At 36.0% G+C, this 27,959-nt stretch overlaps 2 protein-coding genes across 2 annotated transcripts; one reads left to right on the plus strand and one right to left on the minus strand.

The window, feature by feature from the left end:
• Window positions 1–340: 340 nt before the first annotated feature.
• On the plus strand, window positions 341–8,732 carry LOC146160972 (metallophosphoesterase 1-like). Its single transcript, XM_083383949.1, has 8 exons — window positions 341–3,199; window positions 3,377–3,445; window positions 3,567–3,803; window positions 5,284–5,446; window positions 5,513–5,587; window positions 6,227–6,346; window positions 7,542–7,682; window positions 8,066–8,732. Exons 1-8 carry the CDS (start codon window positions 3,012–3,014, stop codon window positions 8,279–8,281), a joined length of 1,209 nt encoding a protein of 402 aa, XP_083240075.1. The 5' UTR covers window positions 341–3,011; the 3' UTR covers window positions 8,282–8,732.
• LOC146160973 (WD repeat-containing protein 97-like) lies at window positions 8,490–27,959 on the minus strand. The gene is made up of 31 exons (XM_083383948.1): window positions 27,837–27,959; window positions 27,474–27,612; window positions 27,107–27,259; window positions 26,985–27,043; window positions 26,757–26,814; window positions 26,266–26,418; window positions 26,094–26,161; window positions 25,856–25,997; window positions 25,636–25,712; window positions 25,259–25,387; window positions 25,157–25,196; window positions 24,695–25,001; window positions 24,328–24,451; window positions 24,004–24,170; window positions 23,487–23,669; window positions 23,036–23,174; window positions 22,485–22,742; window positions 21,238–21,472; window positions 20,088–20,139; window positions 19,711–19,817; window positions 19,308–19,511; window positions 15,473–15,584; window positions 14,987–15,154; window positions 14,437–14,636; window positions 13,845–14,045; window positions 13,329–13,490; window positions 13,023–13,154; window positions 12,516–12,668; window positions 10,000–10,122; window positions 9,342–9,526; window positions 8,490–8,900 (listed from the first exon to the last, which is right to left on the minus strand). Exons 1-31 carry the CDS (start codon window positions 27,938–27,940, stop codon window positions 8,792–8,794), a joined length of 4,443 nt encoding a protein of 1,480 aa, XP_083240074.1. The 5' UTR covers window positions 27,941–27,959; the 3' UTR covers window positions 8,490–8,791.

A 27,959-nucleotide genomic window follows, 5' to 3' on the forward strand; every position in this document is an offset into this window, starting at 1 on the left:
GTTGTGTCTAAGTTGGCCATATGTTTGCTTAATCTGTCAGTATACTTCCTACTGAAATTTATTAATTTAAATCCAGAATTTTCATGTTTTGTTTTACCCATATGACACCCAAGATTAATCCCATCAGCTTGTCAATTCGTACGGATTATAGAAAAAGAGTAAATTTTACAACACCAGGGATGTAGGATTACTAGGTTGATTTTACCCAATATTCCGCAATAAAGTGTAAACGGTACTAAACTGTTTATTTGTTTACTGTGAATAGATATTTGTCACATGTAGGAATCCAACATTGATTTTTTTTAAAGAACCAAGGTTTTAACTCACAAAATATGCTTTGCCTAAGCTTAATCAATAAATATGTTAAAGAGCATTTGCTTTACAGATGAAGTGATATTTGTTTAATGTTGCTTGTAATGTTTGCTGGAGTTTCACATGTAAACAGGTTGACATATATAACTTCAAAATGCATCAGTAAAAATTGGCAGCAATTTAACTTTAAGGTGATTTTGTTCAAATATGAATGGCCACCCAAGGTAATCTCATCACTACTGTCATGTCTTCCACTGAATACAATTCTGGACTTGGAGGAATATCTTGGGCATTTTGACTTTGCAGTCTTTTGGAAGCATTTGGTTAATCAATGTAGTTGTAGACATGCTGTCTTCAGCAAGCGATCAAAAATATCTCTTGACCCTTTTTTGCCAAGTTGCGCTAAATCTTTTACAGAAGTAGGTGAACAACACCCAAAAGAAGTTTTGTTGAATGGTTTGTTTCAAGAAGCTTTGGACATTGCAATGTACACAAAGACAAAACAATGTATGGCTGCCCCTGCTTTTCTCTTGCATAATGCACTACAAAAAAACAAACACGATTTGGACATTTTTTCATGGCTAGCACTTTTGGCTGGCAAAATTACATGTTTGGTATTACATCCAAGACATATTGAATTATTTCATTCAAATAGTAAACTCATTAAATTGAAAAAAAATTGTACATCAATTGAACTGATGCTAAATCGCCGACTAAAATCTTGGAAACTATTTAAAGATTATTGCAGTGTGTTTAAAAACCTTCTTATGGATTCCAGTGTAAAGCGAGTTGTTTTTTGCAACCAAAATTCTGTTGTTTCGGTTTCTGAACTGTTAAACATTTGTTCTGGAATGAAAATTAACTCTATAAGAAAGCGAAAGCTCTCTCAAGATGCTGACATGTGGGATGAAGCATTAGGTGGAAAGGGTGATTGTAGTCAATCAGTAGAAACCGACAACATATATGAAAACTTTACCACAAATCTATCTGAACAATTTGTTCAGGAGGCAAAAGGCAAACATGATGTTAGTGAATTAGTTTTGGAACTTGATGGCTTACAACGAAAGCCGCAATTGAGCAAATGGTTAGCCCTAAAGGCTTTAATGCTGTCAAAACCCCAAGCTCTGTCTTCCACTGAACATCCTGTCACTGTGGAAATAATTAAGGAAACAGAACTGTTAATGACTCATCCCTTCTCCAAACTTAATAAATTGTGTTTAGTTAATATTAGTTTCACATGTGCTGGAATGTCTGCACTGGCATCTGCAATCCATTCCTCCTTCTTTTTTCGTGGTATACCATTTGGCGAACTGCAACTTGCTGATTGTGAACTTCATAGTGGAATTCCCCAATATTGCCGTGATATGCATTCAGATGCAAATACCACTAATCCAGGTCTAGATTGTTTAATTGTAGAAAATTTGTTATTTCACACCAGCAAAGTTCAAGAACTATTTTGTTTGTGTATGTTTAAAAAACTTCAACCAAAGGAAATTTCTATTTATGGAGACTGTAAAAACCAGGGACAGCATGATTTGGTTCACAATGTGAATGCCGAAATTTTTACATTCATGAATAATAACCAATCTGAACTTCAGTATACCAAACTTAGAACGGCTGCACTTTATCTATTTGGCCCAATCAAGATGTGCCTGGCAACCCAATTAATTTCTTCTTTAGAGTATTATAAGCTTGAACATTTTACTTTGTATCACAATGAAAAACACAAACTGCCCGAATTACTACTTAAGACCTTATCTAACAACATAAAAAGATATAGAATTGTACCCGTTCATGTTGCTGCTGATTACTCATATGCAGCAGAAGACTTTGTTTCACAAATGTGAATACCATTCTTTTAATATTATTGCAACAAAGCCATGTTTTACTAAAGATTCTACTCAACTTCTAAAAATAATCAAGGAATACAACTTCAGTTGTAGACTTGTAGTGTGCAGTTAAACCTACTGACGATGGCTTCAACTTTTGAAAGGCATTATGTAAAAACTTCTCATAATCCTATATTAAAAAAAGATAATCCTATATTAAATACTACTCTTATTCAAAAAGCAAGGTAGCTATTGTAGTGCCTTGCTCCATATGACCGGGTTCAACCTGAGGTTATTATATTGAAACAGTCTGGCCGGTTGCACTGCCAGCCTGTTGGTATTTATCAAATTGTCAGCATGTTGCTGGAAGCGCTTTGTCAATTGTTTAGAATTTCCTTTTTTGTATCATGTTTTAAGCGTTTGTCATGAAAAATTACAGCCATCCGGTATAAAGTATTTTAGTGATGGCAATTTATGTGAAAATCAGCATGTACATATTATACTGTTCATTGTGGAGTTCAGATCGCGCACATTCGGAGGTAAATTTATTGAATGTATCGTAAGTACAGATTCTTGTTTGTTCATTTGCAATAAATATTTTTCCATTGAGGTCAAAACCCACAATATGTTGACAAAATGTGTTGTAAATATGAAAACATACTTTGGTACACTATGCACGGATCGGTAATGTAGCTTGATAATAAATTGCAAGGCCAAAAATGTTAAGTAGATCGACATCATCTTGATTAAGACGTTTTGATACAAGCTTCATTAACTGAAGATGATACAAGCTCGTATCGAAACGTCTTAATCAAGATGATGTAAAACATACTTTCTTTTTTAAATAAATTTTAAGGGCAACAACTTGAGATGATAAAACCTTTGAGGAATTTAAAGTTACTGAAAGCTGTACTTGTTTTAACTATAAGTGTTGCTGGCATTTTTCTTTTCAATGAGTATTTTATTTATTATTTTGTGACATGGAAATGCAGTTGGCCGGAAACAAAACATTTAAAGGAAGACATCACGGTGACTGCAAGTCAACACAAACCTTTAAAGTTAGTATAAGCAGTAAGCATATTATATTCCTATGTTTTGATCACCAACGAAAATATTTGTAATAAAAAAATATGGTCAAATCAATATTGTTGTTAAAAATGACCCTACATGGATTTAAATAATTTGACCCTGTTATGATTTGGCTTTTAGTGTAAAGTTATTAAATCATTTTACAGGGTAATGGTGTTATCTGACCCACATTTGCTTGGCGAGTTACATGGCTTTTGGTTTGACAAACTTAGAAGGTAAGTAGTTATAAAGTTTGTTTAAACTATTGAATACAACAATTTCAGTTTTATGGAAATTAATATATTGAATGTATGGATAACGAAGTAGTGTTAATTTAAAAAACAATTTATGTGATAGGGAATCGCAAATGCAAAGGTCCTACCAAGCAGCATTACATGTGCACAAGCCAGATGTTGTTTTTATAATGGGAGACATATTTGATGAAGGGAAATGGGCCACTGCTGAACAATGGAATCGTTATGTCCGTGATTCAAAACAGGTGTTTGCGACACCCAAAAATATTGCAGTCCATGTGGTGGTTGGAAATCATGATATTGGCTTCCATTATGATGTTACTAAAAATAAATTAGCAAGGTTAGTTTTTTTGTTTGTAAATAATTTTAATTTAGATTGATATATATATATATATATATATATATATAAAATGTTAATTTGAGGTGAATCGCACATACAATTTGTTTAATAAATTAATAGAATCATATATATAACAACAATATTACCTATGCGAAAACCTGATGTAACACCGTTGATACTAGAAAAATCAGACATACAGCTTTATTATGATTGTTTGGTTAGTGTATTTCTTCACCATTGATGCCCCCACAAAGAATATAGCTGCAATACAGTAAACATTTTAGCTCCTCAAATCACAGTTGTGTTTAAAATTGGTTCTAGGACTTGAGTTATGTATGTTGCTTACCTCCTCTTACATCAGGCGTTCTTAAACTTTGTTTACCGCGGACCTATAATTTTTTTTTTGATTTTCGTGTGGCAAAAAATTGAAAAAATGATGTCAAAATACAAGTAGTCTTCATGTATCTGCTGATTTCGGTCCAAAAATGTGACTGTGAAAATACGTTCAGTGCAAAACCGTTTTATTTTTAATTAAACTGTTTTCTTTAAAAAAAATGGATTACTTTTTCTTAAAAAAAATGATTTAAAAAAACCTCAAGGATTCCATAACCTCAGTTAAAGAACCCCTGTCCTACATGCATCATGTTTTCAATTCTAATTTGAACAAGATGAAGGAGTACAACCTTATTGAAATAAGGCCCAAGTACTGCCCACAATTATTACATTACAAAAACCAATGAATTAAAAGTATTTATGTATATTATTTGTACAGTGTATATATATGCATATATTTACATATACACTAGCATATGTTTTTTTGTGATCAACTCTTTTACAGTTCTGAACTAGCCACAAATAATGAACTACATACTTTAGAGCAGTGATTCCCAAACTTTTTTTCTCGTGTACCATTTTGAGCTTTTGTACAGTGTTGATGTACCACCTAAGTTACACCTTACCAGAATATCTCAAACTTTAACTATTTTAGCATATTATACAAAAGAAAATGAGCATGTAAGCAGAATTAAACTTTACCAAACCCCATACCAGGAAGACAAAGAAGCCATAAATTAAACAAAACCCAAGGTACAATGCGATAGTTGTTTTTTCTTCACCAGCTGGTCAATACATACGACAATACTACACTGCTCACTATTAGTTTATTACTACATATATATTAAACCAGCTAACAATTAGCGTTTAATTATCTTGAACAAGATAAGTGTTACGTCATTAACATGCAAAACCTCAAGTTAAAGGTAACTAAAATGCAGCACGGCAAATTACCCAATCTGAAAGTTTAAAAAGTTGAATGTTTTAGAAATTGATACGTATGCTGAAGTTAGTCGCGTACCACCTGAAACACTCACCACAGTTTGGGAACCACTGCTTTAGAGCATACTGGGTGCCAAAGTTTACCGGCTCCCAGGGCTCCCAGGGTAACTTTCAGTTAAAAAGCTAAAATGATTGATATTTTTAGGTTTTTTCGAGTTTTTCGTCGCAAAAATGTTGATGTCATGTCTATATTTGGGATAAACTTTGTTATTATCAATTCAATGGGATTCACTGGGGACTCCTGCTTTATGTGTAGTTCAACAAAACAACAGCTGAAGGAAGCTTACAAGATACTAAACTGTGCAAAGGTAATGTCTGCGGTTCTTAAAGTTAAATATCTGATAAACAGTAAAGAACTGTTTTGTATGTTTCAGACTAACCAATCCGCCTCGAGGGAATGCCGATCTTCAATTTATAACATTTCCAGTTCCAGACCGATTTTATTGCAGGTAATAAAATTACCATTTTAAGTAAATATTTTGATTTGTTGAGGTAATAAAATATTGACACAAGTAAAAGTGTTTCCCTTTAACAGGTGAGGGCAAAAAAGACCCATTCGGGTTTTCCTTTTGCAGCTATTTAGATGTTTAGGGCGTAAGGCAACTCATTTATGTTTAGACTTTGTTTTACTTTTATGACTCAAAATGGTTTCGCCTAAAAACTTTCAAAGCCTTACGAAAATTGCAGGTTTGAAATAAATCCCCATTTAGCCGTCCTCAACGTAATAACAATAAAATACGTTTACATGGTATTTCATGTATTTGTGAAATTTATTATCTTATTAATGCGTCCAAATAAGTATCTTAATTCGAAAGAAATTCATTTTAAAATATATGAATTAAGATACTAATGATGCTTTTAGTAGCGAAATATATTTATCATATTATAACATCCAAACAAACTGATGTTCGGTTTACTTAATTCTGTTCTTAGTCTATTCTTTATTATTTATGTGCAACCAGAATCGTTTGTGTTCACTATTCGGATTTAGGCAGATTTTGTTGTTCAACAGGAAATTCTGATTAAATAAATTTTAGATTTGTTGCATTATTATCGTTGTAAAGCATTACAAAATTTTCTGTTTGTAGCATTTTCCACTGTACAGGGAATCTGATGAACTCTGCAATGAAGTTGATTCAACTCCCAAAGAAAAAATATACAAATATGTTGAAAACTTTGATGTGTTGTCTAAGAGTGCATCAACTGAGGTAGATTCAAACTACATAATATGTTTAAATTGAGAAACTGTAATAACGGAATTTCAAATAGCTTTTATATAGAATGCCTAATTAGTTATTATTAGTAATCCAATTACCTGAACTGTATTTTATTAAATGTAATTTACGCACACGTTTTTCCTAACACAACGACCACAAACCGCAATGTTACATAATAGTAAGGCCTGGTGGTATAAGGTCGCAAATATGTCAAACGAGGCAATTGAAACGCATAAATATTTTCAACGAGAATGTCACAAAGTTATGTTACAACGGGACGTTTAAAACAAGTCACCTTGAGAAACCTTCGTTTATTGTTCAATGTCGTGCACAAATGTGCAACTGAAATTTTAGTATAAATACGTTATAGTAAATGACGGGAGGGCGTGGTGAACTATTTTACCAAGTTTAAGCAGCAATTATTTTATCGGAACGCCGTTCCAGCTTACTCTCGTCACTGTATAGATCTGTTCTGTTTTTAAGTAAGCTTTGCTATTAATTTGCAACAATGTGCAAATGTAATGTGCTAACTGGCCAAAAGTCCCCCCTTTAATTTTGTTTAAATGATCGTTTGTTTGAAATATTTTTTTATAAGTAAACGTGTCCCGTTAGATGAAAAATTGCACATATAATAATTAGACTGATCAACATGATTTTGGCAAAACGTTCTGGTTGTGAGGGCCATTGACCACTACCTGTATGAACGAGTCTAATTTTACATGATGCTAGTCTGTGATTACATAGAGCGCGCTTATTTTTAACGTTTAGCTATTGACGTTGTCGAAAAATTAAAAAATAATGTGTTTCAGAATATTTTGAGGGGTAAATCGATGCCTTTTTGCACTCCTGCTTTGGACGAAACGACAATTGGGCAGTAAACTGAACAGTGGTGCTTGTACTGAAATTATATTTATATGAAAACAAATTTGACATAGACAACTAGATTTTGCACAGTGTTTATACACCCTGGCGATAAACAATTCAATTAATCATGATGATATAGATAAGTATATAAATATGAAATTCTCCCCTCTTGTGAACTGAAAATTTAGTTGAGAATCCCCTTAATTAAGGACCCCTGTACTAAGCTATCGCAACGAAACACCGCGGGCCATGGTCGGGTCAGTTGATAAACAAAAAATAAAAAGTGGGAACATAAGACTGTTATTCCTACATATTCTTGCAGATATTAAAGCTACTTAAACCGAGGCTTGTGATAAGTGGCCACATTCACGACGCCTGCTTGTACGCCCATGAAGACGGAACACCTGAAATAACCGTCCCTTCGTTTAGTTGGAGGAACAGGAACAATCCCAGTTTCTATCTGGTAAGTTTGTATACAAATTTAAATCAAAACCCGTTTTTTGAACAGAGGGTTTTAGTTGAAATATTTAAATTAAACCAGTGGTGAAAGCCAGCCGGTATGGAACGTCGTTCCGGTGAAATAATTTTCGCAGGTACGCCGTACCGCTATAAAAAGTGTTTTTTTTTACCAGGCCATCTCGCTAGGATAAATGTATTTTAACTAAGCTTTTAGTTGAACAAAAACTTAAGTTATTTTTTTTCGACGTCCCGTTATGACGTAACTTTGTGACGTCAGCCTAAAAAAATTCATGAGTTCCGGTAAGACAGTTATTCTACTTTCACTCCTGAGTTGAATTATATTTTTTCAAAGTCAGTTGCCTTACAACTTTTTTCATACGTTTACAGATGAAATTTACTGCAAAAAACTACTATGCAAACAAATGCTTTCTCCCGAAGGAATCCTATGTTTTAATTTCCTATGCAATCACTGTTCTTATTATTCTTTTTAACATTGTTGGTTTGTGGTGTCGGTATTTTCAGCGCTTATCGCCCAAACACTTTTTTACTGAACTTTCTTTTATCGCTTTTCTAATTATGGGTGTAAACTACTTTGAATTATGAAACAATTTTCCTATGCAATGACTATTTTTTACGTTCTCTTAACATTGTGTTCTTTTGTCGTGACATTTTTAGCGCCTTATCTTCACAACACCTTTTTATCGAAACTTTGTTTGTTGCTTTTCTCAATCGTCTGCGACAGATTTCTATGACACTAAAAGTGGCGCAATGTAAATTTTTCCTATAAAAAAACTATTTTATTTTGTGCAAGCCATATAACACAAGTCTCACATAAAAAAGCAAACGGGATCATTGTAGCGCCTATTTCGAAAGCCCAAAGCAATACATAGTTCCATTTGAATCACAAATTACCTTTTGTAGTGGTTGAATATTTACTTTCTATTGTTTGATTACTTTTATTTTTCGCCCGGTGAAGTATCAGTGCCTGTGTTGACTATTTATTGTCATTGCAATGTTTATATAAAATATATATAAAAGTGCCTTCGTCACGTACACAGTGAAAAATGATTGCGTCATGTTATGTACAGGAAAACAAATTTGAAGTTCCTTGTGTCAGTAGGCCATGTGAACGAAGGACTTCTCTGGAATGAAATACTTCTGGTGGGAGTTAGAACGCAAGGTGATGAGAACAGATTGATATAGGCCAGTGCTGTCGTCAAACCTAGGCAAACAACATGCTTTTTGTTTTAAAAGCCAAAACGCATTCAAAATCTTGAATTTGCTTTTTACTAATACTTGATCGGATACTTTAATTGAACGGTTAAACCTATGTGTATTTAAAGTGAAGTGTTAGTTTGGCATAATATTGATATTTTGTGGCTTTGGCGGTAAGCTTAAAACAGAAAAAAGCCTCATATTATAGTTTACGACAGTATATATCTTTTTAATAAAGTATATCGTAAAAATGATACTAGATTTTCAAAAAGAAAAGTTTTTTGCCTGCTGTAAACGAAAGCAATGTATATACATACTACCAAATATCAATCCTGATGATTCTTTCGCGTAACGACTTTTAAAAACCAGTCATCTGCACAGACATTTATTCTTTCGACAGCAACATAACACCCAAGCAGGCCTACGCTGAAAATAGCCCTCAACTTACTGGTCAATGTCGCAGGGAAACGGGTTGAGTGGCACTCTGGACAGAGGAAGGTTTAGCTTGTTGGTGAAACTCGCCATCAGGTCTGGGTAGGGGCGAACCAACGGATCGACACGATACTCGAACGCGAGTTCTTGACGCTTGCGCATTCTCCTTGCGGTGTGCATCTCTCCCAAACGAACAATAGCCTGAAACAGTTGCCACTCACTTTATAGTTCTGCCAATTTTATTGTTTTTGTACTTAAAAACAAAATTTGCCTAATCACACGTTTGTGTGGCATATGCCTTTACCATGTACGATCCGATTAGGCTGACCGTTTAGCGCATTATTATCGAAGACAGCTGGTATGTTTAGATTTTCTGATCAGCCATAAAATATACACAATACAATTGTAAACAATGTATTTGACACTACTATCTGTTTAATTAAATAGAAATTAAAAGAAAACGGTTCAATTTTGTAGTTTCTGAAAATGATTCAATTATATTAAGGCCTTGGCAACTGTGGACTCTAGGTAGTTTAAGTAAAAACGATAGCCAATGGCCATGGTGGGTAAGGCGATGAAGGGAACAGAAAGTGTAAAACGCTATTTAATAAACCCTTCAAATATTTCCACGCGTATCTTATGTGAAAATAGGAGCGAATTAAATTAACCCGTACGTGTGGTCCTTCGATCTTTGGCAGAACCAGGACGGTGTTCTTGGTCGGTTCGGGTTTCACGTTGGCCAACCTGACCCGCTCCATCTCTTCTTCGAGGGTGAGTTCGCAGAAATAGTTGACCACCTGAAACATCGGAAGAATACCCTCGTAAAAAAGCGAGCTAATATTTTTTCTGGAAAGTTTCCATCCTTGCCATACGAAATTGACTTTTAACATTTTTAACATTTAGACCGTCGTGAGTCAGGTGAGTTTTACCCTACTGATGGTGTGTTGTTGCGGTAGTAAATCTGCTCAGTACGAGAGGAACCGCAGATTCAGACTTTTAACATTGTTACAAGGAAAAGATGTGATTTCATCTAAATCAAGTTTCGCTTATTGAATAGTTTGTATCTCAGTAAAATCCCTTGGAACGGCGTATGACATACAGATATGTAAAAAACACTCAGCACTTTTTTTAGGGATAAACCAATCTGAGATAAGAAGCAACATTCGATTATTTAATATTTTTTTGGGGGGGACTTAGTAATAGATTTTTTCGGGCTTATTAATTAATGTAACGTAGCCTACCTCTATAGGTATTTGACAACGAATGAAATTTAAAATATTACCAGTCGCCTGCCATAAGGAAGCAAAACTCGAGAGCGTTAGAAATTTCGAAATGTGCTCGGAAGAGATTTTATTTTTTTGAGATATCACATGTTTACTAGATTAATACTGACAATTACAAATAAATCCTTCCTTTTATGCTTCCGAAATACCGTATGTTAAACACACACAACTACTTATTAAGCTTTAACATACCAAATACAAAGGTAACCGAATAGCCAAATATTGTATATCATGCTATATGTATTGCCAGTGGCGGATTAAGGCGGGGGCTGAGGGGGCTGCAGCCCCAGGCCCACCACAAAAAATAGGCCCATCACTAACAATATAATAGGACCAACCGACGTTATCTTTGTAAAATAACTGTAAAGCTAAAATCTAGTGTTATCGCCATTGGTGCCATGCAGCAAACTTAAGTTCTCGGCGGGCCGTAATAAATCACTTTATAAAACGCGTGGCTTTCAAGTATTTTATACATAGTTAGTTAAAATGGGGATGACCTTGTGTCCAGCTTGTAAAAACAGGTCGCGGACCGGATGATTTTCATGGTCGGGCAAGATCCGGCCCGCGGGCCCTAGATTGCCGACCCCTGGTTTAAATAAATATCCATCATATTTATTTTGAGGATTTTATAAGACGACTAGCTTTTGGCGTCAGTGCGTGTTTGTTATTTCACAAAATGAAGCTACTATGAGAAGACTATATGCTAAAACAAATCACAACGAGCTACATTTACTTGTTTGAAGATAGTACATTTGCTCAGCCAGATTGTCACAATATCTAAATTTCGTGAATGTTTCGAACAATAATTGCGGTGCTGTGTCAGCAAAAGGTATTGCAAACATTGGTAGCCTATACGTTCAAATAATTTACAAAAAACATGTAAGAATGTGATGTAGTATTAAAGTTGGACTGATTTTAGATACCACGTCTAAACCATTAGAGAAAGTGCTGAAACCTTGCTTTAGTATTACCCAGATGAACTGGAAAAATCACTGCCTAAAGAGATGACTTATTTTTTACAGCGCTAAAATACCACCATTTTAACGTCAAAAGTAGCAAAAAAGCTAAAACGTTTATATTTATTAATGAAAATGAGCTATCTGTTGTTTTAAGAATGTATCTGCGTTTGATGATTACTAATTGTTCAGGCAAACGCCTATTTTCAGTCCTTAAAGAGTAAAGAATCAGATGCGTTAGTCTAAGTAGGTTGCATTCCTTAGCTCTACTTTTGTATAAAAATCGAGATTTTGGAGAAAAAATATACAGCGATGACGTTATAAACAGCTGGAAAAACACGGTAATTGGATCTGTTTGATAAGTGAATAAAGCAATGTTATTTTATGGTAATTGTGGTAGTGGCGTAGCCAGCCAAAAATTTTTTTCGGGCCGCCAAAAAGTTTGAACTTTTTTGTTTAGCTTTTACCAGTGTATTAACTGCCGTAACGAACACAAATAACAATGCTAGCAAACCGTTTCGAGCAGCAGCTGACTTAGTGTTAACGCAATACTCACAAACCATTCAAAGAGCAAAAACTGATTAAAAGTAGTAAAACTGCACTGATGTATAGCAAACCTAATAATAACTACATCGTTTATGACGTAACAGTGCATGACAATTGAAGGTGTGACATGTCTGTGATCGACTGTTGTGGTACTGCTCATAAATGCTACAAAACAAATTATTAGGAATAAAATGTTTATAAATTTTGGGGGGACATGGCCCTTGCGCCCCCCTGGCTACGCCTATGAATTGTGATTGAAACAATAAACAAAATGAAAATAGACCAATAGGCCTCTGACTACCATACAGCCCCAGGTCCACGAAAACCTTAATCCGGCCCTGGGTATTGCGCTTACACCACTGTCCAATATACACCTAATTATAGGTTGTGACCCAATAAACACACCTCGATAGGGGTGATATTCTGAAGCGACGCTTCTGTTGGTTGCACGGCAAATTTCACCCTCTTTCCCTCTGACGTTTTGCTTTGACCAGATCGCCTGATCTTACCCTTTATATCTCCCCGTCGCAACTGTTCGATTGTTTGTTCCAGATGATTCTAATAAACGAAAAACAGAAAACCGAAGTTGAAATGCTTAATGATCTACCTCCTGCTGAAAAATGGTAAAGCATATACGCTGACGAAATAAACTTACAATTGGCGAAGTTTGGTTAAAAACATTTAGGCTTTGCAGGATAGCGTAAAGTTTCTAAAAACACCTTATTTACTAATTACGGAATTGAAAATTCAGTTGAAAAGATAAAGACACAGGCGTAACAAGAACTGTGATTTAGCCCTTTTGAACTCATGTTTTGATCAACGATAACGAAACTTTAAATGACTTAATCGAATAAGGATTTTCGTGCAAGACAGTTGAAATTTATAAATAAAATATACATAACGAGTGTATACCTGAAATCTCATACGCCAATCAGCAAACCACCTTTCTACCATTTCTCTTAGCTGGGCCTTAAGGGGTTTAGTGTCGTCAAGGTTCCAAATCTCCCAAGAATCAAGCTCCTTGCTTAAGTAAACATGGGGGTCCTAAAAAAGTTGAAAAAATAATTGTAATGTCTGAATAGGTGAAAAGATCAAAGCATAACAACTCTTTCTAAAACAATATAACGTTAAATCCGTTGCTGGTTACACAATAACATTTAACAAGATAGGTGTTTAGCTAAGAGAACTAATAGATATGGGAAATCTAGAATTACACACGTGCAAGCCAAGATCGATGAGTGTGTTCCTGACGAAGTTCTTGTAAACCTGGTCTCCCTGCAGATACTGCGTAAGCAATTCGATAAGGAACTCATGCGATCCGCCGTTGACGGTTTGATAAAGCTTGACAGCTGATCGGAGGAACAGCACCTGGTCCGAGTCCTTTAAAAACAAAACAATTGCATTTATTTGGCGACTAAAGCAGTATTTGCCATGTTTAGTGCTCGGAGAGCAATACAATGACGGTTTAAAAGCAATATAAAATTGAAATGAATTTTAATGCGATTTTGTTTAAAACGTTCACACGTGTCCTACTAAAACAGTACCATAAACGATCAGTGGACGCAGTGTCAATAAACAAAAGAAACAAATCCAATGTTGGATGGTTTCCAATTTAAACCTTTTGGAGGCAATGCTGACCCTAAATTCGCATTGTCGTACATTTAAATATACAATGTAAAGTATACCAAAGACCGTTTTTAAAGTTAGCGATAAATACACAAAAAAAACACTTACCAACGGACTCGGGGGAATTGATGCGTTAAGAATGGAGCCGAGTACCGCCACCAAGTGGCGACTTTCTCTCAAGTCTTCTTGTTGCCACAGTAACAGTAAAGCATCAGCGATGCCCATTCTGTGCATCCAGTCGATAGAAATTCCCATAACATCACAAATAACTTTGAAGAATTGTGAAACCGTGTACGGCTTGGTAAGACGCTACAAAGGCAAGTATGTTCAATGCATGTTAAATAGTTTCACATACTTTTGGTTCACAGCAGAAAGTATAAAGGTATCAATCTGAAACTTTTAATTGCAAAACACTGGTGGCCACTCTAATAGTGTGGACTTCTATATGATTACCAGGCAAAAAAGCGAACAAAAGACGTAGAGCGAAAAGTGGACCCAGTATATATGTATTGGCATGATTGTTGAAAACTGTTGTCAAATAGCTAAACTTTTAACGTATAGAAAGTGGAAAATGAACAGAGCAAGGAAACATCCAAAATCGCTTAGGTCTGTTTTAAATCAGTTCGACTTCGGTACAACTTATACGGTTGCTCCAACCTCTTCCATAACTTTTGTATTTCTAGCTCGTTAACAAGCGTACCTGGTTGATGTAATCCTTGTGTCGTTCATACCAGGTCAAGCCCTGGAATTGGGTCAAGTAATTAGGGGGCGGCGTCGGCGGGGGAGGTGTAGGGGGTGGGGGCGTCGGAGCAGGGGGTGTCGGGGCTTTTGGCGGAGGAGGCCGCGTCACAAATTTGACGAGCGGCTTGGTGGGTCGGGTTGGTGCTTTGACTTTTGGCTCTGTCACAATAATGAAAATTTTCGGATAAATGTATTAGTAAATTGCTTAACGAAATAAATTTCGGCAGTTACTAAATAAAGCAAAAAATTAGAAAAATAAAAATAATTTAAATATTTCTAATGTCTAATAGCATTGACCACTAGATACTAACTTGAAAAAATCAATATTCGAATTAATGTATTAGTACATTGCTTAACGAAATAAATATCGGAAGTTACTAAATAAAGCAAAATAAAAATAAAAAACCTAATTTAAATATTTCTAACGTCCAATAGCATCGACCACTAGATACTACATCGAATTTTAGCAAGCTTTAATGGCATAATAAAATTAGAACTTTTGGATCTACCCGGGGCTGGAGGTGGGGTAGGTGGTGGAGTTGGCTCCTTAGGAGGCGGAGAAGGGGTCTTCATTGCGCTTCTCATTTTCTCCATAAGAGCAGAGGGCTTCTTCTCAATCTTTCTCTTGGACTTCTTGGCAATGCTTGCCTTGCGTTTCGCCACGCCCGGCTTGCCGGCTGAGGAAGGTGAAGGTGTTTTAAAATCTTCATTTTTTTTGTAAAATCTAATATATTCTGTCATGCTAGGTATGAGGGTGGAGCAAATTCTGATCGAAAACGTTCTTAAATTAAACTCAAGTTAGCCATCTCACGGTTGTTACCGATCAGTGGTCATTTTTCTTCGAAACGAGTTAAGTTTAATGCGTTCGGTGGATTACAAGTGCCCTTGTGAAACAGTTCGCACAATTGAAGAAAAACATATGTACAGGCATTTTTAGGAGATGTGTTGAAACATCTACCATATTACCATAATGCGCGACACTGTCAACAACCAACCTGACGGGTCGATCGACTCGCTGTAGTCAAATTCGTCGACTGATTCCGATTCAGAATCAAGAAAAAGAACGTCATCTTCCTCATCTTCGAATTCGGGTTCCGCTTGAAGTTGCTATGTGTAAAGACGGGGAAATATTTCAGTTTGGCTATCAAGTATTTAACATTTTTTCGAGGAAATTTGGAATAAAATAAATAATGTTCTATCACTTAAAGAAAATCTGTCTGGACTTACTGTTGAAACAGTCTGTTTGCAGTTATATTTATTTAGAATGTTGTTTACCAACCTGACTACAGATAAAATAGGCTCTTTATTTTAACTTGATAACATTTAATACCATATCTGCTAAAACTCAAATACATGAGGCTTACTATGTCGCTAACGATTCCACGAGATACAACTGGAGTTACTATTCTGACTTCCTTGGTAAAACTGTCTTCCTGCAAAGTAAATCAGATAGTTCTTATTACTGTCCTAACGCCTGAAACTTACAAGGCACCTGCAGACCTACACACATCGGACTCGAATACTGTATTTTGAAGTTCAACTATTGCAGACAACACTTGGCTAAACAATATTTTGTCGTCGTTAAATGTTGTTGGGTACACAAAACTCGCTCTGCTAAAGATATTAGGCAAGAAAAACATAATTGGACATCTATACTATCATAAGGTTGACTAAACAGTAAACAGTCACTGTTAATTGCTTGAAATCTGAGCTCGTATACCGCACTTGCCCCCCCCCCCCCTGACAATTTTAAAATACTAATATTAGTATTATTCGTAAGTGTAATATGAATTACTAATGAAGGTTAAAATTGTCCCCAGTGGTTTATCCAGGGGTTTGGGGGGGGGGGGGGGGCTCTTGGCTCTTATCCCCCTACTTGCAAGTGATATTATCGTTTTTTATTAGTTTTTGTCATGGTTTAACAAACTGTTCGAAGCGGCGTGCGTTTTAAGTAGTAGGGCAACGCGTCTTATTCTAATGCGAAACCAAAATCGAACGCAAAACGCCGTTTTTCGTCTTTTGCTTGGTCGACCGTAAACCCCGGATAGTTTTGCTCTTTCGTTATTCGCTAAGTGTGTATTCGACAATTGACAATGCTAAGTTAAACTTTTTTCTTTTTTTCAAAACTATTTTTTGAAACTTCGAGTTTGGCGCAGTTAATGTCCCTTGTTGTTCGCTCTTTGCGCTAATATTCGTTGTTGGTGTAGCATCGGCATTTGTTTAAAACAGATAAAAAAAGAACAGATTCTCAGAAGCACATATAATGGTGACTGTCGTGCGCGTTTCAAAGTCTCTATTTTCATGCATAGATACTACTAGATCAGGGTTTCCCAAACTTTGTTGGACCACGGACCACAATTTGTGAATTTGTTTTTTCGCGGACCGCAATACAAAGCAAAAAAATAAATAAAACCGAATTTCATTTATTTACAAAACTGACAACATCAATGGGACGGACGCGATTGCTTCTTTCTGCTTTGTTTCACTGACTTTTGCGTAGGCAAATAGTTGGAATGATCTCAACAAAACAGCCAATTCCGAATGGAGATAAGAATATATTATTACGTCATAGACGAGAAATACGAGAATTTTTCGTAAACAACTTTTTTTTGACTAGAACGAAGGCATCACAAGTAAGGTTTGCGATGCGGATAGCAAAAGCTTCCGAAATCATTAAGTTGTGAATAACTGCGGCAATTTTCTTTGAAAGGGTACGTACAGTACAACGTATATGCGTGACTTTTTTATTTCTTGTCATATCGTCACGGACCACTTGTGCAGTCGTCGCGGACCACCAATGGTCCGCGGACCACAGTTTGGGAAACCCTGTACTAGATAGTCAACGCAAAATTATGCTTTTTAAGCGTATTCTAAGATCACGTGCTAAGTGTGCAATGGAGACAACTTATTTTCCTCAACCGCAGCTTGTAATTTTAGCTTGGCACACAGCTCGGCGCAGATGTTGCACTAATCGTGGCATAATAACACCCGGGAAAAACGATTTTCTTTTAGTATTGCAGGTGACGAAAGGCGTGCTTGTAATTTAGCGCTAGTTCCGTTTGTAGAGAAGGGGGAACTTAGGAAACTACGCTGCTGGTAGCCGAATTAAGATTCTACCACAATTAATTACACATATTTCACGGTCTTGGTTTATATTTTCGCCTGAAGTTAACGATTGCACACTAATTTGTTTTGCATTTGGCGTCTGGCAGGAAGGTTAACGACGCACGTGTTTGCTTTGCGGCTGTTTTTGATTAGTTTTTTATGACGTATTGCTATCACCATTTTTTGACGTCATACGGTCACTATTTTATGACGTCATTATTCATTAACGTTAGACGGAAAATAGGGGAATTCCCTAAGTTGCAAATGCAAAACCTTCTGGATACCAGGCTGGCAGAATCTTGCCAGCCTTCTGGCGACAAGCATTTTTGGCGAAAATTCTTCGGTTTTTGGTCGCGCCCCTAAACTTAAATGATGTGTTCGCCTAAGCCCTAAGGAATGCATGAACCTTGCCATGTTTTGGCGATAAACAAGGCTATTAATAAGTAAATTAGACAACAAAAGCGCCGAAGGCACAAAATTTTTTGTGACATTAAGTCATTACCAAATACATAAGGGACATGTGAAGGTACAACTTGGGGCCTGGGGGTGTACGTACATGTCTGCTTTTCTTGCTTTAAAAGTGTTCCATAGATAGCTGTTTTCAGGCAAACTTGTGTGAAAACGTGCTGCTCAAAACCAGATTGAAAAGCACGAAAAAATATTCTTTGGATAAATTTTCAATTTATATTGTTCGAAATAATAATATTTATAAAAAATTTAATAGAAATTGTTACAGTCACAGTGCAACATGCCCCATAATATGCATATTACCTTTGGGATAGATTTGTTGAAAAGAAAGACACATAAACCTAGCAAAACAAGGCTAAAGTTCGCGCGCAGCGCGAAAATTTTTGGCATTTGCGTAATTAAACAACCAAATATATACTTTAGGCCTTACGGGGAGAAGCATAGCCTGGTACATCCTTAAAATGCCGATGCGAATGTTATACCTGTACATTTAGCACGAATGGGGAATTCAACTCAATATACAGGAAATCAACTCAATATGGAAGTACTTGCCAATTCAAAGTAAAACTGCCAACACGTAACAATTGTATGATCAAAAGTGTGTACTTTTTAAAATAATAAACAATCTATTAGCCTTACACTGGCTTTTTCTCACTAAACAACGTGCTTCACACTACCGTAATTTTTTTTCAAAATGACAAACAAAATTAATTTCTGCCAATTGTAAAATAGATGTGATTAAATATGTGTGGAAACAACCACAAGGTATTTTGTAAATTTCAAATTTTTTTTGCACCAATTTCTTCGTTTTTTTGGCTGATTCTTCGGCCGACATAGTCGCCAAGTCGCCAGCATTCTGCCATACTGCTGGATACGCCCCTGATTGCCCCCCCCTGGAAAATTTTCTGCGGGCGCCCCTGACTACCGGTATCTAATAGTTTTACTGGCTAATAGTTGAAGTAGGTTTGTTTCTTATTTTGACTTTAAGCACAATAACATGTATTACTCTTTAAATACGAATCCACATACATTGTACATTGTACAACAACTGTTATCAAGTCCTTCTGAAGGGTTGTTTGGTCAACGATAAGACCTTACATATTATAGTACACCGTAAGTTTTCCACAGAGTAACCGAATCAGTCGATCAATTAGCCTGCCTTGCATGAATATCCTTAATTGATCGACTGATCAGGTTAGGATGTATTATTCTTATAAGTAGTTTTGTTCGATAACTTGCTTAAATTAAACGACGAACCTCTTTCGCCTTTTTCTCCATGTCCGCTATCATCTGAAGTTGCTCGTCAGAAAGGGTGGGAGGTTTCCAGATGTCCTCGGCTAGTTTCTTTACTTCGCTTTGGGGCCACAGCAATTTGACTAAAATCGAGTTCGGGATAAATCCACATGGATTGACAATGTACTTGCCCTTGGGATTGTAGTCAGGGCCCGAATCAGTGAGGTGCTGTTGGGTAAAACAAGGTAAAAACGTGATGGTTTGTACATGAATTCGAAATGCAATTTCGGACTAGCAAGTTTATATCGTTTATCGTTACGTTGTACAGCCTGACTCTATTTCACAACCACACTGAACCTGTTTGCAAAGGAATGTGAGTTGATAAACCATTAAACCTTTCGACAGCTGATGAAACGAACATACACACCTTTTCTTTCTCCAAACCATCTTCCTCCAAAATCTGCTGAACCGGTCTGGCGGCATCGATAGGAGGAAAGAAGCCAATTTTCCTCTCTGGAAGCCATTCTTGTGGAGCTTAAAAATAAATTATTGAATACTGCACTTGATCGTTTATGCATTGCGTAAATACAAACAGCATGAAGAAAGAGAGTGGCATTTTATTATCGTGTTGTGTTCGCAAATTGCAGTGGATTTCTGCGTAAAAATTAACTTTAAAACATGGAACAACACACGTTCTTGGTTCACTAAAGGAGCAAGGAAGAATATTCTACGAGTGACTAAAATACGACAATTTGTAGAGGTCAATACATCCACAATCCATCGATAAAAAGTTGAATAGCCTACTTGGTTCCCTGGCGGGATGAGGATCTGGATCGAAATCGTCTTCATCGGCGATCTAAGTTAAACAACAAAAAAGTTATATGCAAAGCTATATGCAAGGCATAGCTTTTGGCAACGATATGTTATTTACTACAATACAATATTGTTAAGGGCGCAAAAAGTTCACTCTTTTATATTACCAGGGAAACTAGCCACTTTGTTTTGTTGCAACATTGGCCTACGGTGTTATGGGTAAACAAATGGAAAAGTTTGGTGGCCATTATGTTTGAGAAGTGGTCCCAAACCGGTGTGCCGCGAGAGCATGCCAGGTGTGCCGTGGTTTAAAAATACTATTTCAAAGGCGCTTTATTACAAAGGCATTGTCTAAAATACAGCACTAACAACACAACAAATGTATAGTATGCATTTTGTATATATGCAATAATTCTTGTAAATTTTAAACTAACAAAAACGTCGCTAGCCTAGTGTGCAAAACCAACTCAACATTAATCTCGCAAGGCTTGGTGAACGTGGTATGAGATGGACAGCACGTCTGGTACAAATCAACAATGACAAAACTACGAGAAAGAAGGAAAAATATACCAGAGTAAATAAATTAGGCAAGCAGAATAAATCACAGGCTTAAAAGCGGTACACCGAAAGTCATCGCAGACTCACAGTGTCTGTTGATCTATAATGCAAGCAGGACAGACTAGAAAAACAACCAGCCTGCAGTGCGGTTCGAACTCACGACCTCCGGTCAAGCCGGGACCGTCGCTCTACCAACAGTTGTTTCTCGACTCGTTCCCTTCTGAGGCTGCATAGCTCAGTTGGTAGAGCGACGGTCCCGGCTTGACCGGAGGTCGTGAGTTCGAACCTCACTGCAGGCTAGTTGCTTTTCTAGTCTGCCCTGCTTGCATCATAGATCAACAGACTCGGTGAGTCTGCGATGGCTTTCGGTGTACTAATTATACGTAAGCCGTAGTCGTTGGTCAAAAAGCAGCTTCGAAGGGCTACATCTCAGCTATGTTTGAATGTTTTTTCATTAAGGCTTAAAAGCGTTGAGATATTTACAGAGTAAATACGAGCATTAACGAAGGGACCAGAACAAGTAGACGGGAGTTGCCGAACCCAATCGGTGCAACATGAGAAAACCAAAGAAATGCGATCTCACGTGCATTTTCTTCGGCCTGTCCCAGAAGAGCGCCATGTATTTCTTGAAGGCGATCGACTCGGTGCGTTTGCTCGGCTGACGCGAGGCGCGTTTCGGCTTCACCTCGCCGTCGCGGATCCTGGCCATGTCGGACTCCCGCTGCGAGAGAAGAGCGTACTCGCCCATCCTTCCAAGCCTTTCATCGGAGAGCTTCTGCTGCTCCTCCGGGGACATCGGATCCCACTCGTAGTCCATTCTGCAGGTTCGACAGAGGAACATTAAAATAAAAACGAGCCGTAGAATCGATACTAAACCAAATTCGGTAAATCAGGCGGCAGGCCTGCGTGTTTGACTTTCAAATAAACGCGCTGTGAGTTCAATATAGTGCTGTTTTATTTGAAATGATCATCCCGGTTACGGTTTACGGGAAGGAATCCGCCACAAAATGTAATTGCTGGAAAATGAAGCAAAAATCTTTCGTCAATCAGTATCGTTTTAGAGTTTTAGAGTAGACATTAGTATCACACAAAATTTTCATTTCAAATCACAATTGCCACCAAACAGTCATTGTATATGCTGTTTGCTTTTTTCAGTTATTACAATTAAATCAGACGAATTTTGTTGCCGTTAAACATGCCAGACAAAATATAAACTTTGCACCACTACTGGCATTCGTCTTCTACAATTTCAATAAATTACTTAAAAACTTAAGCGACCATACGGGTTTAAAAGTGATATACAAATCCATTTTCTGCCACTGCATGTATTTGTTTTTAGCAATGCCCACGGTATTCATTAGATTGTCCTTGGTAATGACTTGACCAAAGTGCACTAAAGTTACTATTTTTAAAAAGCCTAATTATTCTATTGTTTACAAAATACTTGACTTGTACTTCAATTATTTTTCAAATAACTTCTTCCCTTGGGCAGGAATTTAAAAGGCACGCAACTAACAGTCACTCGACTAAAGCGGTTTGTGAATCCGAACACAAACTTTCGCATTGGTATCTTAACCTTTGGCCATTACTGAAAATCCTTGAAAGTATAAAAGGGCGCATCTCTATGGAATCCAAAACCATTGGCATCAGGTTTCTGTTTGTCGATCACTGTTCCGCTAACGCGTATTTAAACAAATAAAACCTAATGTTTAAAAACCTAAAAACCAGGATCAGAAATTTTGTCATTCGAATAAAGTATCTGACGATGACAGTTTAGGCGAAATATATATTCCCTGTAAAGTAAGTTCGCTGACACGGAACTGTACTCGCCTCATGAAAGATGATTTGGCGGCCATGATCCTTCTCACCACCTTTTCGTCGCATTGCGCAAGGAGCTTCTGGTTGAAAGGTAGCGGTTGCTCTGCTTCGGCATCTACGAACTGCATGCAAACCATCTTGAAGATGTAGATGCGGGGCAGGTAGTCGGCGTGGTCGACCCGGTGCACGTTCTTGCCAAGCCCGATTAAAATGTCGCCTTTCTGATTACAGAAGTCCAGGCTGAGCGGCTCGTCGTTGATTTTTAAGATCCTGAGCATTTGGTTGAGCGTTAGGGACGATATTTTGTGGCTACAACTACTAGGGGTATAACGATTTTTTCAATAGGACAAAAGCAAATACCAGTAAGTAACGTTAGCGACTTCAAGAATTAATGAAATCATAACATTGCTGAAGTAAAACGAATGTCTATAAGATGGATGTTCCTCTTCACACATGTAGGTTATACATAAACTTTCAATGCTATGTAGCCTACTGAGAATTTAATGCACCCCTATTAGCTATGAGAGACACAATATCTATTGAAAAGAATTTTTATTGGTTACCTGACAAGATGGTTGTCATCGTCCCATACTCGGACTGTCCCGTCTCTGCTAGATGAAGCAAAGAGTTTGAGTCGAGGACAGCAAGCGAGGCCTGTGAGCTCATCTGTGTGATCATTGTCAGGACTGTGATCCGATCTCTCTGTTAAAAAACATATCTGACTTTTTTTTATAATTATACTTACATTAGATTTATTAAAATCTTTGCAATTGGTAAATAACCTACATTAAAAGCATCCCGATGGATACAATATCGAGAAATGGCTTAATTACTTTGGTCATAGCTTATGAAGACAGCTTGCTTTGTAGTGCTTTTTTAGTGTTGATCGTGACGCAATTGCAGTACAACACTTAAACATTGCTACAATTAACCAACCGTATACAAATAATACATGACTAACCCACCTTAGGTAACTTATATATTTCTATAAATGCATGAGAAGTTCACACGTACTTTTAGAATGCAGATCGTAGATAACCATTGTGTAGGTGGCAGTCGCAAGCTGTTGAAAAGCAACCGCAAGTTTACTTCCACAGATCGTCATGTGACGGGGTGTATGTGCACAGTAGAACGACATCAGTAAACCCATTGATTCCTTTGTGTTGGGAAAAATTCGCCAAATTTTAACGACATTATCTGTAATAAATGGTTGTAATTGAATGAACCTCTTATTATTGAGCTTAGATAACTGCCAGTTGCATGTGTTCAACAGGACATAAAAAAATTTGGTTGTTTAGTAGATAAGTTGGGGAAAGATCTTATGGCTTAAATCTTTATAAGTTCCATGGAACACGTGTAACACTCCACTGGTTGTTCATATTTGTGTTACCATTGTTATAACATTATTTGTTTTGTTCTAAAAAAATGTATTTTGTTTAGTTGATAAGGGGCAATATACAATTCGACTTCTGCAGGGGCTAAGCCCATTAGCAAACTTACATGTGCATACATACTTATTAAGTTGTATTACCTTGGCCAGCACTTATAACTTGGTCATCACGAACATTGGCCAGTAAGCCGATAACACCTTTGGCACCATGGGCTTCAGTTTTGTAAAGAACCTTTCCAGTGTCCATGTCTAAACTTGCAATATATCCATCACTACATCCAGCTAGCAAGAGCAGTTTATTGCCATACCTTGGTTAGTGAAAGGAGGGTTTGAATATTTAAGTTTTATAATTGTTAACCTACTTGTGTTTCTGCCTTTTTTTAAATGATCATTTAAAATATTACTAGAAAAAAACAGGAATCTCTTAGCAACATTTACAGTGAATACTTAAACATCTAGTCTTACTGGGGGATCCTTGTTTTTCTAGGTTTTATTGGTACTTTGGACTCTTTTATTTCCTTCCATTTTGCTTTTAGTTCAACAATGTTGAGAATGTATTCATACATGCAGAGACAACATGGGTCCGAACCTAAAATTCAATACCACTTAATATCAATGCACCCGGTTTTGAATTCCAAACTAGAGGTTTTAAAGTTGTAACTTCAAATGTATAACACAATTGCTGTACTATTTTTTTTAATTGAAAGTACTATGATATTTGAGTGACAAAAATAGTTTAGAAACTCGAAAAAAAACAAAAAACAGTTATAATATAAAAATTCACAAACAGGTTCAAACTTAAAGAGTAAAATAGTTTCCAGAACATCTATACCTTTATTAAAGGTCCATGTGTTAATAACCCTTGCAGGGTTACTAATGGAGGATGCCTTGATAAGAACTCCGCCGAAGTATGCAGCAAAAATTGTTTCCAGGGGCAAACAGTAAACAGCATCCAGTATAAACTTCTTGTCAGGTGGCGTTGTAGAACTTCTTGGAGACCGGCTCTTGCTATAGTCAATAGCTGGAACTACTAAAGATTGATTTGCTGGTGGGGGCAATGTTGTTAGAACAGAGCCGTCTACTGGAGAAATAAGTTGAACCATTCCATCCTCATTTAAGCAGAGCACTCGATTTACAAGCTTGAGAGACAAAATATGGAATAATTTGTATACATACAATAATTTTAATTTTTTTCAATGATATATTTTAAAACTTTTTAAAAAGGTATTTATTGACAACCAGTTCTATTTTAGGATTTATTTTTATCAGTTATTTTTAAAAAGAATTTGCTTACCTGTGCATATAAAGTAGCTTTAATCTTCTGTACAGGATTTCTGATAAAAACAAACAATACTTTTAATTTAAAACAAGATGTGTTGTCAATCTTCCTACTTACCCAATGCTTGTAAATATTTGATGAACATGTGTGATAGTCCACAAATCCACTGAATAGCTGGTATACGAAAACAAAGTGGAATGTCGAGGCGTTGACCCCAGGCCAAGGATTGGGTCATCCATTTTAATTCTAAGAAACAAATGCACTTTTATTCAAGTGAAGTTCTCTAATTAAACAATCTTTGGAAAATAAAAAGTCCCCCTTTATGAAAACCCACTAAAGTTAAAACATTGATTAGTCCTAATTGAAGCAGCATATAATTTTGTTGCATTTTCTTTGAAACTGAAGCAATAGCATGGTATTCCTAATAAAACATTTTAAGTCAAATAATGGTGTGCTAACTGTTCAATGACATATCTTTTGAATTTATTACTTACAAATCCACTTCATCACATGTTTCCAAGCTCCAAACCCTAATGCTGCAGTCCTGAGAACTTGACATGATAAAAGGTCCCTAGTAAAACACACATTAATTTTAACAGAATATTTTAAAGCTATTCGCCACAAGAGGTACTGAAATTAAGCTTGATATAATATTTGGTTAAAAAACTGTTAGTATTATAAAAGTGTTATTTAAGTAAGTAAGTAAGTACAAACCTGTGGATATAGATTTAATGAAGTAACTGGGCCATGGTGGCCAACAAACACCAGTTTAATTCCAAAGTACTCATCCCACAATTTAATGGATCCATCTCTTGACCCAGTCACAATGTATTTCAATGGATTGAAAAACAAAATACTAAATTAAAATATGGCCTTTTATTATTATTCATTCATATGAACAAATAATATAAAGTATGGATGTTTTTCCACTAAATACTTTTAGACACCATACCTTGTTATGTTGCGCACATGTAGGTCTTTTTGATAAGATAATAGTACAGCATTATGCAGATTAAATACCTGTGGAAGCAAAATAAAGATACCGTAGAAAATAAGTGTCAAAACCTAAGAATATAAATTAAAATAATATTGGAAAATAACTAATTTTTAATTGTTTTTCTCACAGCCACTGCTGTTCCACAAACAGCATAGCACCGCTGAGAATGACTTGCTGTGTTTTCCAATGTCATTTTATCAAACTCATCTCTGCAAGTCAGTCCATCAGTTACTGATTTGTGGGGTATCATGTATTTATTCCCATATCGAAAGCACCATGTCTACAAGAATAGATGACAAAATCAAGTTTACTTTGTGTCAAAGAAAACATTTTGAAAACCTAATTAATAACACAATAAGTTATAATGTCACAAGAAAATTAAGAAACTATCTTGTATAGGTTAAATTGTCCTAAAAAAATATATGAAATTTATTTGGGTTACACTGTTTAGAAAAGCTAAGCTAAAAATTATAGTTAAAACATCCCTAGTCTTACATTCATATTAATATTTTTTTAAATATGTTGAGTCGTACTACACAAATTACCTTTTTTAAATACTAACGCATCAATTTTGTTAACTTAAAGGAAAGGTGTTTATCACTGTTTTTTTTTACTTACCGTTATGTTGCCTGGTCCAGCTGTTATAACCTCAGAAGTGCTTTCATTGTACAACATGCTGTATAAAATAACACTATTTATTACAAAATTAAACAAATAACAAATTTAATTAAACACTAATATATATGTAAAACATCGAAGCTTTAAAAAATTAAAAAAGCTCTAAATTGCAACAAAGGCATTATTTCTAAAAGATAAGAAGCATATATAATAAAAGATAAAACTAACCAATTTATCCTGTGTTGACATTTTGCGGTTGAAACTAGTTCGAAATCTGGGTTGAACAACTAAAAGCAACACATCACATCAAAATTAGACACATAATAATACCTAATTTTTATGCAACAAACCTTCATCTCTTCACATTTTGATAAACCCACAAATTGATTGGAATTTACACAAAAAACAAGTTTCTCAAGACTTTCTCCAGTATCAATAATGTCCTTTCGACGCCCATCATTGTGAAATATTCTTATAAAATGATCATCCAATGTGACAATTTCCTATAAAAAGCATATGTGATTTTTTAGTCAACAAAGTCTTGTAAATTACATTCAGTGATCAGTTCATACAATTTAAAATGAACTTTTAAATTGATAAACAACCAATAATTGGAGTGTTGAAATAACCTAACCATCTGAAGGGGTTGCAAATACACAGATATGAAATATAGACTTCATAAACAAATGGTAAAATTATTATTTAACAAAATCAGACCTGTGATGCTGGATTATACACCACATCAAAAATTGTTTCATCATGGTTTATCTTGCGCACATGATGCACACCATGACTAACTGTTGAAGGTTGAACATCTGCCTTTTTTACCAAATCTGTGGTAAGCTTAACAGAATTCCTAAAAAATAAATAGAAAGTTAAGAAAAGAAAATTTTTTTACGACTGTGGTGCTCTAGGGATTGCTAGCCTTTATTAACTGTGTTTTAAGTAAACATTATCTGCAACACAAAACAAACATAGCATAATGAATGACATAAAACAAGGTACATGGCACAAATTTACCACAACGACATACATTAAACAATACAGCGTCTGAACTAATTTTCATTTCCATTGTTTTACCTGAGCAAAGACCAAAGCTGCTTGGCTCGTTCTTTGCCTTTCTCAGGCCATGGCTGGACATTTTCTGGAGTTTTTACATTGGGTGATTTTTCTTCACGGGACATAATCTTAGTGCAACAACGA

The sequence above is a fragment of the Ascidiella aspersa genome, chromosome 3 (genome assembly GCF_963924565.1).
Source record: "Ascidiella aspersa chromosome 3, kaAscAspe10.2, whole genome shotgun sequence".
Lineage (NCBI taxonomy): Eukaryota > Metazoa > Chordata > Ascidiacea > Phlebobranchia > Ascidiidae > Ascidiella > Ascidiella aspersa.